The following is a 20,640-nucleotide window of genomic DNA, read 5'->3' on the forward strand; positions in this document are numbered from 1 at the left end:
CTAAGCCATCTACATGGACATGCAGGACATAGGAAGTGAATAAAGTGATACCTAGATATCTGCAATATGATGTCTTATTCCAGAGAAATCCACATGTTTCTAATATGTAAATAAGCTGTTAAGATCTATGGGCTGGACATAGATCTCCCTGAGAATTTGCCTCCAGAGCTTGTCTTAACTTTAAGGGTGACGTTACCAGTGTGAGACATGTTATGACTTAGTCTGCACTCCTGATCAACATGTCTAACACTGGTAACACCCCCTTTCATCTAAAATAACCTATGGAGGCAGATTCTCAAAGAGATCTATGTCCGGCCCATAGATCTTAACAGCTCATTTACATCTTAAGAAAAACCTGTATTTCTCTGGACTAAGACATCTGATCACAGATTTCAAGGTATCATTTTATTAAACTTTCCGTGACCTGCGTGCCCATGTAGACTGCTTAGTTGGGTTGATCTTACTGACAGATTCCCTTTAAGCCCTAATATGTTCTATCTTGACTACAATTAATGTGTTTTGCTCTTTCTATTGTTCCACGAACTCAGTTTGTGACAGTGCAAGAGATTTTAGACGTTGTGCAGAATCTGGATAAATCTCAAGTGATGTATCATCACATTGGATTAATGTACTGCGGCCAACTCGTTATGCTGCATGTTTTCTGCACACGACGTTTCTTACTGACATTGGAAAGGATCGTCGGTAGGATTTGTTCTAGCAGATGTGATGTTCTGTCTTTCCTCCTCACTATTGCACCCACTCCAGTATTTCCTTCCATAGTTAAATGGAACAGATTGTAACGCTGATTGAAAGCCGGACCCTAGAAGCCATTAGAAAAGCAGAAAATAAAACCCAATCCAATTTTCTCTGGTTCCAATATGTTTCCCATCACTGAGTAAAAGGACTTTTTACATGACCTTAACCTCGTGCCTCTATTTCCAGACAGCACAAAATATTCTCAAAACATTTTAGTATTGCTATTCTGGTGCCAGCATTGCCTAGTCGTCTGTTTCTACTTCAAAAAGTTTGACTTTATTAAAAGTTTTCGGAAAGTTTCAAGGGGGAAACTAGGAACAAATTAGTCCTTAGTGCAAAATCTGCAATTTGACCTTCTCTATCAAGTGCCATCTTATGTAGCAGTAGGGTCCTTCAGGAACTAGTGAGAAGAGCAACTGCTCCTTCTACAGTTATGCCCCTGCTTAAATTTATCACATTGTCTGTCTCCATTTTTTTTCTTGTCTCCATATACATTATTTTTAAAGAAATACTAAATTAAAAAGTTTTGCAAACAAAATTGCAAAAGTTACTTTCCTAATGTGAACTTTTAGGCATGCTCTACTACCTGATCTGACATTGGCGTTGAGAGCTGCAGATTCAGCAAGTATCGCCCATAGGGAACAGATCGGCTACAGAGTCTCCCTTTTATGAACCGATCTGAGTTGGAGTAGCGGTATTGCAACCACTAGGCACAGCAAAAGCAGTAATAGCCAGAGGTCGGTACACAGGAGCAGCAGTATAGTTAGAGGATCAGCAGGTTGCTTCATTAGGAATAGCCGGAAGTCGGTACACAGAAGCAGCAGTATAGTTAAAGGATCAGCAGGATTAGTAGTCAGGAATAGCCAGAGGTCGGTACACAGAAGCAGCAGTATAGTTGGGAGGATAAGCAGTTTGTGTAGTCAGGAATAGCCAGAGGGTAAGGTACACAAGAGAAGCAGTATAATCTTAAGGATAAGCATCAGGTGGAAAGAAGCTGGGAGCTCAATAATTTTGCAAGGAAGGAAGTGCAATGACAATTTTAAGTAGTTTGTCTCCACCCTGTGATTTCCTGATTGAACAATCAGGAACAACACAGGTACTAGTATCTGGGTTAGCAAGGAACTGTCCAGCAAGTTGAATAGCTCAGAGGGAAGAGCTGCTGCCTGGTGCACAAGAGCTGCTTGGTTTGAGTCCTGACACTCCCGTTAATCTTCTCTTCTCATTTGATGATTCTTATGAACGTCTTTAAACTTTATTTCTGGTAAACAGTGTGGCTGTGCCCCTTTCAAAGCCCCATTTTCCATCGATTCTATGTGCGCCTGGGTGCCATGGATAATGAAACCTCTCATTCACACCCAGGAAGTCAAGAGGTTTCCCGAGGTTTTTGTCAGCATCACTGGAAGTCCTAGAGGTTCTTCTCCCACGTTCTTCTTCTTTTTTTTTTTTGAGCTGTCCAACCTGTAAGGCTAGTTGACAAGTATGACTTTTATCCTATCTTGATTCAAAATTGAGAAATACATAAAGAATGTTTCTTCGCTCCCAATTAGATTAGTTCTTCCTCCTCCTGAAGCTGCAGACGGAGCCTATCCCTAATTGTTATTGCAGTAGAGACCTTTTTTCCAATTCCCACCCTCGCTTGCCAACAAAAAAAATGTAAGTACTCATTTACATGTTTTTCTTTTCCAATCAATTTTTATAATTAATTTAAATTAGTTTTTCAATCCATTTACCTCTGTGATAATGAAAACGGATTGTGATCTCATCTAGATAAATATTTAACTAGTTGCCATTATCTTGTTCCTTTTTCGACGCTGAAAGCCAAAGTGCAAGTGGCACGCATCAATACCTGCCCTAGGATTTGCTTGACCCAATTACAGTTGTCCTGCAAAACCCAAATTCACAATCTGCAACAAATTCCCCATATGACCAAATGTTAAGGCAGAATACCCATTTATTCTCTCCACCGAAATTATCCATCAACAAGACATGGTGAAGGCCTTCCTTTTAGGCAACTTTCATGCGTCTGTGAGCCTTGAGGCTCCTTAGCAATGAACTATTGGTAAAGGTGAGCGATTCAGTTCTCAATCAGATTTGTCAATAATTTCATGGAAATTTTCAGATTCTTCAGAATCCTAATTTTTTTATGATTTGATTCGAATCTATCCAGCCAGCCCCAGTTTTGCTGGATTGTTTCGAGTGCCAGAAAAGGGTTAAAAATAAGAAAAACATCATCTTTCACCTGTTCTGCCACCACAGCTCATTGCCTAATCTGTCGGTCTTCAGGTGTTTTTCCAGCCTAAAGTTTTTAGTCTTCTCTCTGGGTCTCCCAACGATGACTATGCCTCACGAGGGGCACAACTTGTGTCAATGATGTGTGTCCCACCACATGACCTTGTTTTGTTTTAATAGGGTTAAAACCAAGAAAAACATCCTTCACCTTTTCTGCCATGCATCTCATCGCCTACTCCGTCGGTCTTTGGATGTTTTTCCAGCCTAACGTTTTTAGTCTTCTCTCTGGGTCTACCCACGATGACTATGCCTCACGAGGGGCACAACTTGTGTCAATGATGTGTGTCCCACCACGTGACCTTGTTTTGTTTTAATAGGGTTAAAACCAAGAAAAACATCATCCTTCACCTTTTCTGCCACGCATCTCATCGCCTACTCCGTCGGTCTTTGGATGTTTTTCCAGCCTAACGTTTTTAGTCTAATCTCTGGGTCTACCCACGATGACTATGCCTCACGAGGAGTAAAATTTGTGTCAATGATGTGTGTCGCACCACATGTGACCTTGAAAGTCCTCATCATGTTCAGAAGACCCAAAGAATCTCCATGTAAATTTTTTTTAGTTTAATCCGACAAAACAAATATTAATAGAATTTTTAAAAATTGGCTAATTTCTAACTAGAAATACTGCGTAATGCCTTAAGATGTCTTCATATGGCACCTAGAAGCGTTACGTCCCTATACACATTCACAAGTTGTCCTAAAAGGTGGGTTGTATGGAGCCACAACATTCACTTTAAAGGGAATTTGTCACCAGGTTTTTGCTATCTTATCTGAAAGGTAGAAAGCCCCCTAATTCCAGTGATGTATCACTTAGTTTACTGGGCAAAGCAGTGGTGATATAATGAGACTTTTAGATGTAGCAGAGCTGAGAAATCTAACCCCGCCCAAAGCCATGATTGGCTGCTTTCTGTGTACATTGTATATTGACAGTATAAGCTGCTAGTCAGTGGTGGGGGAGTGGTTGGACCAGGAGGCACTTGAGCAGCTAGTTGGACAGTGATAATCTCCTGCTGATAAAACACTCATTGTATTTAAACAGTCTAATAAATGACACATTATTGAAATCAGTGCCTCATCTCCTACAACATGCTGCCCTCAGATTACGAAGCAAAAACCTGTTGACGGATTCCATTTACATCGGTTGGAACGGTGGTGATTTAACCATTCCTCTCCTGCTTAAAGGGATAGATATCTATTTTTTTAATCTGTAATTTTGTGTTGCGTGTACTTTTTAAAAAGTGTTGGCAATTTTTTTTTTTTCATTATTAATCTTGCATTTTTCACACTGGCCATCAGCTTTATTTTTTTAATCATACTTTCCTTTCTTTCAAGAAGAGTTTACAGCAGGTTCATTATCATCAGAGGCAGGAGAACAATGACTGATAACACTTCTATACACCACTGATAAGACTTGATCCATCAATCACAACTGCCATGCCACAGCTGACTCTGCTCCTCCTTTCTTCACAATGACCTTTAAAATTTGCTCATTAGACACTTCAATATAAAAGATAGTCGGAATCTGACCATTATGGCTATATACATGTGTTGTTTCCTGAAACAATAGAAAGTTGGTTTTTAAAAATCAGTGGCCTTTGTGAAAATTGCAAGATTTCTATATATTTTTTTAATACACCTTGTGAGATGTGAAAAAATAAGCATGGCCAGAAATAGAAAAAAAAAATTAACACACAAACCTGATTGAAAGAATTGGTTGTTTTCTGATGATAGCTTTGCTTATAAGGGGGGCAAAACAATCTTTAAATGTTCATTTAATGAATACATCTCGGTTACATTGCCTCCATCGGGAAGAAACAACGGATACATTATTGACTTGTAAAAAGGCTGAATGGTACAAATGGAAATTAGTTTTGTTTCTCATATTAAAAATGCTTAAGTGTCTCCGTACATCGTACTAAATACCCACTGACATGTACGGCTGACAACACATATGTCTTTTATTGAATTTCTAAGTGTGGGATTAACCTCATAAAATTGTAATAATTGCCTAAAGCCCCGTTAAAGGTTTTTTTACGTATCGCTGAGGAGCGTTCAATTGATTAGCTGGTGAGACTGAGACTATGGATATTTGTTCTTCTTAGCTTTTTATGTTGTGCGGTCTGATGAGTTAACTGAGAATTCGTCAGTGAGTCTGATCTAACTGTTATCTTTCTCTAGTTTCTGAGTTCCGAATACGGAAGATAAGGAAAAGGCTTTTCCATCGGAACGAGCTCAAAAAAAAATTTTTTTGCCAAAAATACATACAGTGGGGGAAATCATTATTTGATCCCTTGCTGATTTTGTACGTTTGCCCACTGACAAAAACATGAACAGTCTGTAATTTTAAGGGTAGGTTAATTTTAACATTGAACGATAGAATATCAAAAATAAAATCCAGAAAATCACATTGTATAAATTATATAAATTTATTAGCATTTTGCAGTGAGAAATAAGTATTTGATCCCGCTGGCAAACAACAATTAATATTTGGTGGAAAAACCCTTGTTGGCAAGCACAGCAGTCAGATTTTTTTTAGTAGTTGATGATGAGGTTTGCGCACATTTCAGGAGGAATTTTGGTCCACTCCTCTTTGTAGATCATCTATAAATCATTGAGATTTTGAGGCTGTCGTTCATCTCCCTCTGTAAGTTTTCTATGGGATTAAGGTCTGGAGACTGGCGAGGCCGATCCATGACCTTAATGTGCTTCTTTTTGAGCCACTCTTTTGTTGCCTTGGCTGTATGTTTTGGGTAACTGTCTTGCTGGAAGACCCAGCCACGACCCATTTAAGAAAAAAAAAATTGTATTGCCCCAAAAGGGTCCATGTGTTTTAGGAGAAGAGGAGTGTAAAGCAGTTGGAGCTTTTTTTAATATACTGAATATAGTCTTTTGGTGGTAAGAAGTAGACAGCCAGCTCAATGAAAAACAGGTGCACAGATCTAGACCGTTGTATGCTATATTCTTATATACTCCTACTCTGGCTTGAATAGAAATTGCATTTATATTGATCCCTAAAGGCAACAACAAGAAATGAAGATTGTGTTTGAGAACCTAAACCGTACCGTCCTTTTGCACAAAACTTGTTGAAAAGCATTGTTTGCTGCCCTTCTCACCAGCCGCCATTTACGTCTTTTCTGTAAATCAGTATTTTATTGATACCATTTATGTCTTTTGTCCTATTTCTCATATTCTACAGTATAACTTGCCATCAACTTTTTTTTTTTTAAGTAGGCTATTTCTGTTCATCAGTTTTCTGCCAGCACTGTATGTGCTGGAAGTTTCTGCTCTTGGCTTCCCAACATTTTTTAACCAATAGCCTTCCCTGAAATAAATAGCAGATTATTTGATAAGTCTATACGCTGTGTGCAGAATTATTAGGCAAGTTGTATCAAAGCGTAATATTTTTGTAAGTTGGAGTGGGGTTTTTTTTAGATTTGGGTATCTTAGAAGGATATCTGTTTGTGCAGGTAACTATTACTGTGCAGAATTATTAGGCAACTTAATAAAAACCAAACATATCCCCATCTCACTTGTTTATTTTCACCAGGTAAACCAATATAACTGCAAAAAATTTAGAAAAAAACATTTGACATGCAAAAACAAAACCCCAAAAAATGAGTGACCAATATAGCCCCCTTTCTTTATGATGACACTCAACAGCCTCCATCCATAGATTCTGTCAGTTGCTTGATCTGTTTACGATGAACATTGCGTGCAGCAGCCACCACAGCCTCCCAGACACTGTTCCGAGAGGTGGACTGTTTTCCCTCCCTGTAGATCTCACATTTTATGAGGGACCACAGGTTCTCTATGGGGTTCAGATCAGGTGAACGAGTGGGCCATGTCATTATTTTTTCTTCTTTGAGACCTTTACTGGCCAGCCACGCTGTGGAGTAGTTGGAGGCATGTGATGGAGCATTGTCCTGCAGGAAAATCATGTTTTTCTTGAACGATACCGACTTCTTCCTCTACCACTGCTTGAAGAAGTTGTCTTCCAGAAACTGGCAGTAGGTCTAGGAGATGAGCTTCACTCCATCCTCAACACGAAAAAGTTCCCACAAGTTCATCTTTGATGATACCAGCCCATACCAGTACCCCACCTCCACCTTGCTGGCGTCTGAGTCGGAGTGGAGCTCTCTGTCCTTTACTGATCCAGCCTCTGGCCAATCCATCTGGCCCATCAAGAGTCACTCTCATTTCATCAGTCCATAAAACCTTTGAAAAGTCAGTCTTAAGATATTTCTTGGCCCAGTCTTGACGTTTTATCTTATGTTTCTTGTTCAAAGGTGGTCGTTTTTCAGCCTCCTTACCTTGGCCACGTTCCTGAGTATTGCACACCTTGTGCTTTTTGTTACTCCAGTAACGTTACAGCTCTGAAATATGGCAAAACTGGTGGCAAATGGCATCTTGGCAGCTTCACGCTTGATTTTCCTCAATTCATGGGCAGTTATTTTGCGCCTTTTTTTGCCCAACACTCTTCTTGTGACCCTGTTGGCTATTTGCCATGAAACGCTTGATTGTTCGGTGATCACGCTTCAAAAGTTTGGCAATTTCAAGACTACTGCATCCCTCTGCAAGATATCTCACAATTTTGGACTTTTCAGAGCCCGTCAAATCTCACTTCTGACCCATTCTGCCAAAGGAAAGGAAGTTGCCAGATAACTAAGCACACCTTATATAGGGTGTTGGTGTCATTAGACAACACCCCTCCTCATTACAGAGATGCACATCTCCTGATTTACTTAATTGGTAGTTGGCTCTCAAGCCTGAACAACTTGGAGTAGGACAACATGTATAAAAAGTATCATGTGATCAAAATACAACTTGCCTAGTAATTCTGCACACAGTGTATGCAGCTAGGCAGACAGGAGAGCAAGAGCAAAGAGACAAAGACTCTCCCCTACTTTTTGTAGAGAGTCAAAGGCCTGCCCTAAGTCATTGTAGTGAGTCAAAGGCCTGCCCTAAGTTATTGTAGAGGGTAAAAGTTTCACCCCTACTTGTAAGAGTCTTAGTGTCTCTGCCTCTAGAGACTGATTACACTTGACAACAGGCAGCAAGTAAGCGAAAACCATCAGTCGTCACCTTGGAGTGATTTTTCGGGGTTAAGAACACATAATCTTTAAAGGAAATGATTTCTGATAGGTAATGTGATAGCCTATCAAAAGAGAGTAAGTTATGTAAAAGTACAGGGACCATTTAAGAATGGTGCTTTGGAAAAAAGGAGCATTGTAGCTGTTGGAAACCACACCGCATTATTAATGCTGCTGATTTTTATTAAAAAAAACCTCTGAAACATGGGTACACTTTAAGGGCCGGTACAGAACTGTGGAAACATGGCTGCTTTACTTTGAAACACTGCCACATCAGTTGACAGGTTGTGACTGGTATTGCAGTTTGGCATTACTTACTTTAATAGAGCTGAAATACCAGACACCATCCATGGAAAACATGGCACTTTATGGAAGAAAGCACCATGTTATTCTAATCTTATTGATAATGAAGGTTAATGTGTATATGTGTGTGTGTGTGTGTGTGTGTGTGTGTGTGTGTGTGTATTTTTTATATATATATATATATATATATATATATATATAGCATCGTGATTACTCGCTAATCCCGCCCCCTGCACAGTAGCTCTGCCCCCACACTACCACACACAATCCCGCCCCTGCCACATTACCACACACAATCCCACCACATTACCACACACAATCCCGCCCCCCACCACATTACCACTCATAATCCCGCCCCCCGCCACATTACCACACACAATCCCACCACATTACCACACACAATCCCACCACATTACCACACACAATCCCACCACATTACCACACACAATCCTGCCCCCACCACATTACCACACACAATACCGCCCCCCCACCACATTACCACACACAATCCTGCCCCCACCCCATTATCACACACAATCCCGCCCCCACCACATCACCACACACAATACCGCCCCACCACCACATTACCACACATAATCCAGTCCCCATACATTACCACACGAGGCTCCGTCCCCACACATTACCACACGAGGCTCTGTCCCCCCACATTACCACACGAGGCTCCGCCCCCCCACATTACCACACGAGGCTCCGTCCTCACACATTACCACGTGAGGCTCTGTTCCCACACATTACCACATGAGGCTCTGTCCTCACACATTACCACACGAGGCTCCGTCCTCACACATTACCACGTGAGGCTCTGTCCCCACACATTACCATACGAGGCTCTGTCCCCCCACATTACCACACGAGGCTCCGTCCTCACACATTACCACGTGAGGCTCTGTTCCCACACATTACCACACGAGGCTCTGTCCCCCCACATTACCACACGAGGCTCCGTCCTCACACATTACCACGTGAGGCTCTGTTCCCACACATTACCACACAAATCCAGTTTGCTTTTGATTTTACACTGTGAATAAAATGTATTAGTATTATTTAGATTTTTAATTATTATTATTGTTATTAACTTCATTTTAAGTTAGTTTACCACCTGCGTAAGCGCTATTGAATGTTGTCATTATTTACTTTAGTTTAATCACTAGCAGCATTAATTAGACAGCAATGAGCATGCCGAGCGTTAGCTTCCTGGAAACAGCTAATAAATATTATATATATATATATATATATATATATATATATATATATATATATACATACACATACACACACACACACACTGACCTCTTCTTGTCTCTCCCCCGCAGATGACATGGAAGCTATTCCTGTCAAGCAGTTTGTCAAACACATCAGTGAGCTCTATTCTAACAACCAGCATGGGTTCTCCGAAGAATTTGAGGTACGTTTGTGCTTTAAATAAATTTTATTTCGAATTCCGAATATGTTAAAAAATTAAAATGCAAATATTATGTTTCTGTAATTATATATGTGGCTTTTTTATGACGCAATTTACCTTATGTTGCGCACGATTAAAAGAGCTGCAATAAATTGTCTTTATGTGCGCAGTCATTCTGGCTGCAGTTAAGTGAGATCTATTGTCCCTGGGTAACCGGCTGGAGCTGAATGCAGATGTGACCCACACATGGGCAATCTGGGGCCGGCGGCACAAGAGATCCCTCAGCCTAACAATTGAAGAATGGTGCTGCTTGATAAATGCTCCTTTCATGCATATTCTCTGACCAGTGCCAAATGCCTGGCTAGTCACAACAGGAATGAACTGCCAAAAAATGGATGAAAATAACAATAGAGGAAGAAAATGTAAAAATGTGCCGTTTTTCTTTTTAACTTTTACCAAAGAAGATAATGGAAGGAATCCGGCACAGCCATCTGATGTTAAAATCAAGTTTATTCACAAGCCATTAAAAACAGGGATCCAAGGAAACCATATAAAAACTTTTAATGGCTTGCGAATAAACTGGATTTTAACATTGGATGGTTGTGCCGGATTCCTGCCTACTCCTCCTCCTACGTGTATCTCCGTCCTGGACATCGATTACCTTGCAGCGTCGGGAGCTCCATCCATTTTCCCTATTTCCTTTCCCTCTTTTCAATGGAAGGAATAGTCTGTTTTATTGTATTGAGAATATATTCTACTCTTCAAATAGAATCAAACAGAAGGAAAGATGTTTATGGACCGATAGATCCTGATCCAGATGGTTTAATATGAGAAAAAAATAGATGGATACAGAGAGATGTGTGTGGCGGAAAGATGGATAAAGATATATGCGGAGGAAGGGTGGATAAAGAGAGATGGGTGGAGGGATGGATACAGAGAGAATGTGGTGGAGGGATGGATACAGAGAGAGATGCGGTGGAGGGATGGATACAGAGAGATGCGGTGGAGGAATGGATACAGAGATGCGGTGGAGGGATGGATACAGAGAGATGGGTGGAGAGATGGATACAGAGAGATGCGGTGGAGCGATGGATCCAGAGAGAGATGCGGTGGAGGGATGGATACAGAGATGCGGTGGAGGGATTGATACAGAGATGTGGTGGAGGGATTGATACAGAGATGTGGTGGAGGGATTGATACAGAGATGCGGTGGAGGGATGGATACAGAGATGTGGTGGAGGGATGGATACACAGAGATGTGGTGGAGGGATGGATACAGAGATGTGGTGGAGGGATGGATACAGAGAGAGATGCGGTGGAGGGATGGATACAGAGATGTGGTGGAGGGATGGACACACAGATGTGGTGGAGGGATGGATACACAGATGTGGTGGAGGGATGGATACCGAGATGTGGTGGAGGGATGGATACAGAGATGTGGTGGAGGGATTGATACAGAGATGCGGTGGAGGGATGGATACAGAGATGTGGTGGAGGGATGGATACACAGAGATGTGGTGGAGGGATGGATACAGAGATGTGGTGGAGGGATGGATACAGAGAGAGATGCGGTGGAGGGATGGATACAGAGATGTGGTGGAGGGATGGATACACAGATGTGGTGGAGGGATGGATACACAGATGTGGTGGAAGGATGGATACAGAGATGCGGTGGAGGGATGGATACAGAGATGTGGTGGAGGGATGGATACACAGATGTGGTGGAGGGATGGATACACAGATGTGGTGGAGAGATGGATACAGAGATGTGGTGGAGGGATTGATACAGAGATGCGGTGGAGGGATGGATACAGAGATGTGGTGGAGGGATGGATACACAGATGCGGTGGAGGGATGGATACAGAGATGCGGTGGAGGGATGGATACACAGATGTGGTGGAGGGATGGATACAGAGATGTGGTGGAGGGATGGATACACAGAGATGCGGTGGAGGGATTGATACAGAGATGTGGTGGAGGGATGGATACAGAGATGTGGTGGAGGGATTGATACAGAGATGCGGTGGAGGGATGGATACAGAGATGTGGTGGAGGGATGGATACACAGATGTGGTGGAGGGATGGATACAGAGATGTGGTGGAGGGATGGATACAGAGAGAGATGCGGTGGAGGGATGGATACAGAGATGTGGTGGAGGGATGGATACACAGATGTGGTGGAGGGATGGATACACAGATGTGGTGGAGGGATGGATACAGAGATGCGGTGGAGGGATGGATACAGAGATGTGGTGGAGGGATGGATACACAGATGTGGTGGAGGGATGGATACACAGATGTGGTGGAGAGATGGATACAGAGATGTGGTGGAGGGATTGATACAGAGATGCGGTGGAGGGATGGATACAGAGATGTGGTGGAGGGATGGATACACAGATGCGGTGGAGGGATGGATACAGAGATGCGGTGGAGGGATGGATACACAGATGTGGTGGAGGGATGGATACAGAGATGTGGTGGAGGGATGGATACACAGAGATGCGGTGGAGGGATTGATACAGAGATGTGGTGGAGGGATGGATACAGAGATGCGGTACAGGGATGGATACAGAGATGTGGTGGAGGGATGGATACAGAGATGTGGTGGAGGGATGGATACACAGAGATGCGGTGGAGGGATGGATACAGAGATGCGGTGGAGGGATGGATACACAGAGATGCGGTGGAGGGATGGATACAGAGAGATGTGGTGGAGGGATGGATAGAGGGAGATATCTGCTGTTCCAAATCTGCAGTTGCTTCCGGTAAACAGGCTCTTCCATTATATGGGTCACAGATCTCCTCTTGAATCCCCCCCTCCATTACCCCACTATGCAGCCAGTCTGACTGTGCAGTTTGCTCTGCACCGGAGTGCTGTGCGCAGAGCCGCCCCCTCCCCACACAATCTGCACCCTGCTAATTGAGCTGGTATTTGGGCGATGCCGCTGCTGTAATTTGTCTGACTGAGCAGCAATAACAGCGCTGATCGTATTCAGGGCAAACACTCATTGTCCAGGGAGTGGGATGTGATCAGACAGATCACATGTGTCGCCATCCTCTCAATTATTTATGAGCTGCGGTCCCCGGCGTTGTATCTCACAGCTGCTTTTGACACCATTTAATTATTCAAAATAATCAGCGGCACTTCCTTGAACTTGAGCTGACTCTAATTAGGACCACAATTTGTGCAGTGTCTAGTCATCTATAGAGGCCAAGAAAGTGTAATATGTGAATCCTCCGCATATGTGCAGGATGTGATACAGCTTGGAGAATACAAAGGGGGCATTTACTATATATCAATGAAAATGATCCAAGACTTAATATCTTCCATAATAACCTCCCACTTCTGTCCCAAATCCTACCTTGTGCTGCATCAGTTTTCTGGAATGAACTACTCCAATCAAATTATTCACAAACATCCATAATTTTAAAGGGAATCTGCCACCAAGTTGTTTGCTACCCCATCGTGAAGTAGCATGATGTAGTGACAGAGACCCTGATTCTATCGATAAGTCATTTACTGGGCTGCTTACTGTAGTTTTTATGAAGTCACTCTTTTTTCAGTGACTTTATGAAAATAAAGCAAACCTATTACTTTTTGTAACCCCTTAACGACCGCTGGATACGCCTTTTAATGGTGGCAGTTAAGGGGCCTTATTCCTCAGCGCCACTTTTTAATGGCGCAAAGAAATCAGGGTATAACGACCCCCCAGTGTCAGAAAATCTCCGGGATCTCAGCTACCGGGTGGGTAGCTGAGACCCTGGAGAAAATTATTTGGGTTGTTTTTTACCGTCCCCAGTGTTGTGATCACAAAAAATGGTCAGATTTCCCATTTATTTCTCTCTCCTCTGATATGATTTAGCATACCAGAGGAGAGAGAAATAGTGTCCCCCGAGCCTCCCCCCCGGTACTTCCGGCTCTGTCCCTTGACCCTCTACATCATCTTCCCATAAGAAAATGGCGGGCGCAGTGCGCCTGCTGAGATCTGCCAGCCTGCACTCGGCAACAATAGGAGATTTTTCCTATTGGTTCATTTTGATCCCTGTGATAGACCCTCTATCCTCGTCCCTCCATCCTCCTCCTCTTTCCCCTTCTCTTCATCCCTCTATCCTCCTTTTCCCTCCCTTCTCTTCCCCCCCTCTAGCCTCGTCCCTCATTCCTTCTATCCTCGTCCCTCCATCCTACTCCCCTCCCTCCCTCCACTCTCCTCCCTCCCTCCCTCCCTCCAATTTCCTCCTCCCTCCACTCTCCTCCCTCCCTCCAATTTCCTCCTCCCTCCACTCTCCTCCTTCCTCCCTCCACTCTCTCTCCTCCTCCCTCCCCTCTCCTCCCACCCTCCACTCTCCTCCTCCCACCCTCCACTCTCCTCCTCCCTCCCCTCTTTCTTCCACCCATTTCTTCCACCCTCCCTCCACTCTCCCCCCTCCCTCCACTCTCCCTCCTCCCTCCACTCTCCCCCCCTCCCTCCACTCTCCCCCCTCCCTCCACTCTCCTCCCTCCCTCCACTCTCCTGCCTCCCTCCACTCTCCTGCCTCCCTCCACTCTCCTCCCTCCCTCCACTCTCCTCCCTCCCTCCACTCTCCTCACTCCCTCCACTCTCATCCTCCCTCCACTCTCCCTTCTCCCTCCTCCACTCTCCCTTCTCCCTCCTCCACTCTCCCCCCTCCCTCCTCCACTCTCCCCCCTCCCTCCTCCACTCTCCCCCCTCCCTCCTCCACTCTCCCCCTCCCTCCTCCACTCTCCCCCCTCCCTCCTCCACTCTCCCCCCTCCCTCCACTCTCCCCCCTCCCTCCACTCTCCCCCCTCCCTCCACTCTCCCCCCTCCCTCCACTCTCCCCCCTCCCTCCACTCTCCCCCCTCCCTCCACTCTCCCCCCTCCCTCCACTCTCCCCCCTCCCTCCACTCTCCCCCCTCCCTCCACTCTCCTCCCTCCCTCCACTCTCCTCCCTCCCTCCACTCTCCTCCCTCCCTCCACTCTCCTCCCTCCCTCCACTCTCATCCTCCCTCCACTCTCCCTTCTCCCTCCTCCACTCTCCTCCCTCCCTCCCCTCTCCTCCCTCCCCTCTCCTTCTCCCTCCCTCCACTTTCTTCCACCCATTTCTTCCACCCTCCCTCCACTCTTCTTCCACCCATTTCTTCCACCCTCCCTCCACTCTCCTCCTCCCTCCACTTTCTTCCACCCATTTCTTCTACCCTCCCTCCACTCTCCTACTACCTCCCTCCCTCCACTTTCTTCCACCCATTTCTTCCACCCTCCCTCCTCTCTCCCCCTCCTCTCTCCCCCTCCCTCCCCTCTCCTCCCTCCCTCCACTCTCCTCCTTCCTCCCTCCACTCTCCCTTCTCCCTCCTCCACTCTCCTCCCTCCCTCCACTGTCCTCCCTCCCCTCTCCTTCTCCCTCCCTCCACTGTCTTCCACCCATTTCTTCCACCCTCCCTCCACTTTCTTCCACCCATTTCTTCCACCCTCCCTCCTCTCCTCCTCCCTCCACTCTCCTCCTCCCTCCACTTCCCTTGCTCCCTCTCTCCTCTTCCCTCCCTCCTCCGTCCTTCTGTCTGACATCTTTAGCTTCTCCTTCATCTTCCTCTTTATTCTTATGATTGTAGTTTAGTGTTCCCATGGTGCATGCTGTATTACAGTTCCACCACAACTGAACGTCGTGCAGGGTCCCTGTAGATAAATGTTTCCGTTGCTGATCTCCTCTGTCCCTGCAGTTGGGATTCCTAGTGAATGAAATACTCCGCACCTATGTCATTGTATTTAGTATTGTGCACGGCCCGCCATTCTTGTGTTGGGTGTAGATGGATAGCGCCACATCTGCTGCTCGAATAATATGTCGGACACGCTCCCCCCGGCTCGTGCAGCAGCTGGGCCTCATAATTATTTCCTTTATCAGTCAGTTTCCATATTCCACTTTAGAAGTTGAAAGCATTAAATTGGACCTCAATAACCTCCAGACTTAGGACGTAATTAAGGTTCCCTCCAAAAGATTTTCTTCTCTTGATTCTACACTTGTGGATTTGAAGCAATAGCTGCGTTGGGTTAGAGGTTTCTCCACGATGGGTTATTAATAAATATGTAATAATTGGAGAGTTTCAGGTCAGATTCTAGCAAAAATGGCTGCAGAAAGGAGATGTCTGGCTTAATTTACCATTTATATTTGTGAATATTGACCACAATGACTGAATATCCTTATGATGCTTTATATATTCCTAAATAAACCATAGGAACAAAGATTTACCATACACTGATGATCACGATCGTCCAAATGTGAGCAGGAATAAAGGAAATGTGTTATCAAAAATGACCAATTGATTGAAAGTAATTTTTTATTTTTTATTTTTTTTATTTTTTTTTGGAGTATTTTTTTTTTTCAATTTTTTACTCCCATATTTTTTTCAAAAATCCATCCTGAAATCTTGCAATTTTTTCTCAATGCCCCTGAGGCTAATATTAGGCTGATATTTCCTTATTGTGTAGTTTTAGCAGTTGACTGTTTATAAAGGACACAGGATCATTTAGGCTATGTGCACACGTTCAGGATTTTTCATGTTTTTTTCGCAATAAAAATGCTTAAAAACACATACATATGCATCCCATCATATAATGCATTCCGCAATTTTTGTGCATATGTTGCGTTTTTTTTTCCGCAAAAAAAAAAAAATGCATCGCGGTAAAAAACGCAGCATGTTTATTAATTTTGCAGATTTTTTGCGGATTTCCCACTATATTATTGCGTTGGGAACCTCTGGGGAAAAAAAAAAGCAAAAAATCTGCAAAAAAAAAAAAAACGAAAAAAACGCATGCGGATTTTTTGCAGAAAATGTCCGGTTTTGTTGAGGGAATTTCTGCAAGAAATCCTGACGTGTGCATATAGCCTTACAGTTGGTGATGTCACAGCTCGCCTCCTCCCCTTCCTTCCAAAATCAACTTCTGCACATGTCACCGAGCCTGCGTGCAACAGTCTACAAAAAAAGTCAATGGCTCGTCTCCAGACTATTGTTGTCTGCCTCCACTTACAGGAAGTAGAAATATTAAAAAATGGATCCTTATAAAAGAGTCCTGTAAAATTACTTGGGCTAAGAAGTAATCATGTACAAAAAATATCTAAAATAAATAAAAAAAATTATTAAAGTACATGTATGACTATCTGGTTGTGAGTACTACAAAATATAAATCATACACTCCGTTTAAGGAAGACCTGTCACCAGGTAAAAAGTAGCAAATTTTTGCTTTTATTTTATTCCCACTTTTTTTTTTTTTTTTAAATAAATCTGCATTTCTAGAGATATGGATCTTTTTATTTAGTGCATATTTTTTTGGTTGGGTCTTTACAAGGGGGTGTGGTTCACAGGATCCTCCTGGGCGTGTCTTTATGATGCTTCGCATTACTGCCCTCTGAGTTACGCCCCCAAAGACCATAATAATTAGAACTAAGAGCAAAAATTGGTCACTTTCGACCTGGTGACAGGTTCTCTTTAAAGAGACCCTATTATCAGATAAAAAAAAAAAGTGCAGATTTTATGTATTTTTCTTTTTTAAATTTCACTATATTGTCCTTTTTAGTTAGCACTAATTGTTATGGTCTTTACTAAGGGGGTGTGTCTCAAGGATCCTCTGGGGCGTGTCTTTGGAATGCTTTGCATTAGAACCCTGTGAGCCACCCACGCCCCCTTGATAAAGATAATACAAATTTGCACTAAAATAAAAAAAATAAAAACCTAGAATACCCAGGAGAGCTGCAGGAATAAAATAAAAGCAAACACTGATTGCTGTAACCTGATGATAGGTTCCCTTTTAAAGGTCCATGTATATGAAGTCCTTATGGGAGTTGCTGCAGGAGGGGAAAAGTAAGTTAAGAATAGTAGCCCAAATCATGGATAAAAAAAAATTCTAGAAAGTTGACATTGGTCCGAATTGGATGTTTTATTTAGACCCAGCAGCTCAGCTGGTAATCAGGTGAACTGTCCTGATCATCAGGAGAAATATAGACGACTGCAATACAATATGTGAAAGAATGAAGTAATATCGATGTTCTATTAGGAAAGTTTTTCCCAAATGTGCGTCTGCATTTTAATTTCCTCATGTTTTCTTTTTCTGCAGGAAGTTCAGCGCTGCACATCTGACATGAACATCACAGCGGAACATTCCAATCATCCAGATAACAAACACAAGAACAGATATATCAACATTGTTGCATGTAAGTGGTTTTGAAGTTCTGCTTCCTGCGATTCGGGCATGGAATTGTATTCATTTTTCATCTTTCTGCATGTAAACTGCTTTGAAATGGGTGGAGCTGGAATAACCTTTAGCCAATCAAGCTGTGGCTCCAGCAGGGGAGTGTGTTGACTTTGTAGTAGGCAGTGACTTTTTCACTTTATTGATTATTTTCATGTGGTCTAGCTGTATAAGGAGGGCCAACAACATATGGCTAGGCTCAGAACAACCTACAGCCTATCAGTGTAGGGTAAAGGTTACGAGCAGCAGGAAAAGAGTGTACTGATCTTGTAGGAGGCAGTGACTTCTCCAATTTAGCAATTATGTTCATGTAGTTAGAACTGCATAAGGAGAGTCAATAACATGATATGGCTAGGCTCAGAAGTACCTGCAGCCTATCAGTTCACTGGTTAAGAGCAGCAGGATCAGAGTGTGTTTATCTTGTAGGAGGCAGTGACTTGCCCATTTTTGTAATTATGTTCTTGTAGTCGGAGTTGCATAAGCAGGGTCAGTAACATAATATGGGCAGATAAAGAACGACCTCAGATGAGGAGAATGGAGAAAGCGTCTGTAAAGTAATCTGATTTTGTAGGGAAAGTGACTTTTTCACTTATATTAGTGCAGCCAGAGATGTGCTTTAAGCAGGGTCACTAAAAAGAAGTGGGCAGACATAGGGCACCACCAATTAGATGAAGGAAAGGTTGCGAGCTGCAGGATAAGAGTGTGCTGATTTTTGCAGGAAGCAGTGACTTTTTCACTTCCAAAGTTTGTGTAGTGATGTCTGGGCATACAATGAAATTGAAGAAGCCCAAAACAGAAGAAGTGAAGTGAAGTGTGCTGATTTTCATAAGAGGCAGTGACCTATCCTCTTAGGACCTCATCTGGAACTATGTGATGGCGAGGCCAAGTGATAAAAAGGAGTAAAGGTAGAACAGATAAGACCACCTGCTTGAGGCTTGACCCCACCAAACAATACAAATAGTTTGACTAAAATGTGGTCTACACAAAAGTAAAAAAAAAATCCAATAGTCAAGGATAAGATGCCCCAACCATGATGTTCAAGAGTTCTTAGCTCAATTGTCTGGACCATTTATGGTTTCAGGCCATAAGGGGTTGCACTGTGTTGTAAAGATCTAAGGACAGAATTGCTGAACAAGAGACTAATTGGCCTCCATTATCTCCATTTTATCATAGCTTTTTCGTCGAATCAGCATAGAAATTTTAAAACGTTGCGTTCTTTCCAGAAATTCTTCATTGTTGTAAAGTAGAGAGGGGGAAAAAAATTGTCGTGTTCTCCAACTCTCAGCCAAATATGTTCCCAACACTGTTCCGTACACCATATTAAATGCTAATTAGCTGCTGTTACACATTTCAGCTCCAATTTCCGCTGATTGTAAGTAAATTAGAAATGTGTAATTTTCATTCAGGGTTGCGCGGAACGTAGAAAAGTAGAAGCGTTTGACTGAAGCTCATGCTATGCGATTGTCATACTGCTCCATGATGAGAGAACATAAGCTTTCCATGGATCTTCAGTCACATGGATGTATCTTCCTCACTTCCCTTCTCAAACGTTTTTTTTTTCTGAAATACAGCTCCAAATCCTCTACTTCCATATTAAATTACATACATTCTAAAATTCTTCCTACTGCGGTTACCACTTTACAAAATTTGACGACGTCTAAAAATAAATATATCAGCAAGAAAAATCACTCCAAACTGCCAACCGGAAGGTGTTTCTAATTTGATGCCTGCTGTAAAGTGTAATCCATCTCCAGCCACAGAGATGCAGAGATGGATTACAGGAAGTGGAGCAGAGGATTTGTCTCTATGCTCCTGCTCTCCTGTCTGTCAATTTGCATACCAGCAAAAGAGGCAGGATTTTAGTACAGGACTGGAAAGCGATAGGTTAATGCTGGATATTGAGGTAAAAGGTGAGCTTAGTGCCATCTGCTGAATGTTGACAAAACATAAGCTTTCCTTGGGTTTTCAGCCATGTGGATGTATCTTCCTCGCTTCCCTTATTAAACTTTTTTTTTTTCTGATATACAGATCCAAATCCTCTACTTCCCTAATAAAGCATTACATTTTAAATTTGTTCTGCTGCATCCACCACTACGCAAAATTTTACAAAATCCAAAAAGAACTTTCGGCAAAAAAAAATCTCTCCAACATGCCAGCCACAAGGCTTTTCCCTAATGTCTAATTTGATGCCCACTGCCTGTTGTAAAGTGTAATCCATCTCCAGCAGCAGAGATGCCAAGATGGATAATAGGAGGTGGAGCCGGGGATTTGTCTCTCTGCTCCTGCTCTCCTGTCTGTCAAACAGAGAATAAACATAAATTATATCCCTAAAATTGATATGCATTAAAACCTTATACCCTGACAAAAGACAAAAAAACAGATAATGCACAATAAAAACTCAAAACTAAAGGGACAAAATAGGGCACCTTTAGATATAATGACCCATTCTGATACCAGGCAGAACCACAGGGTGCTAACAATACCCTATAGATTCCTATGACACAACAAACTCATACCGGCAAAAGAGAGGCAGGCTTTTAGT

The 20,640-nt window shown here is 42.9% G+C and overlaps 1 protein-coding gene across 2 annotated transcripts in view; it reads left to right on the forward strand.

The window, feature by feature from the left end:
* Window positions 1-20,640, forward strand: part of PTPRG (protein tyrosine phosphatase receptor type G) — a 513,282-nt gene that overhangs the window by 451,719 nt on the left and 40,923 nt on the right. For both annotated transcript variants that reach the window (XM_077278905.1, XM_077278907.1), the window contains 2 exons: window positions 9,773-9,864; window positions 17,964-18,060. In XM_077278905.1, coding sequence (XP_077135020.1) covers window positions 9,773-9,864; window positions 17,964-18,060 — 189 coding nt within the window. The remainder of the gene's footprint in view (window positions 1-9,772; window positions 9,865-17,963; window positions 18,061-20,640) is intronic.

The sequence above is a fragment of the Ranitomeya variabilis genome, chromosome 8 (assembly GCF_051348905.1).
Source record: "Ranitomeya variabilis isolate aRanVar5 chromosome 8, aRanVar5.hap1, whole genome shotgun sequence".
In the NCBI taxonomy this organism is placed as follows: domain Eukaryota; kingdom Metazoa; phylum Chordata; class Amphibia; order Anura; family Dendrobatidae; genus Ranitomeya; species Ranitomeya variabilis.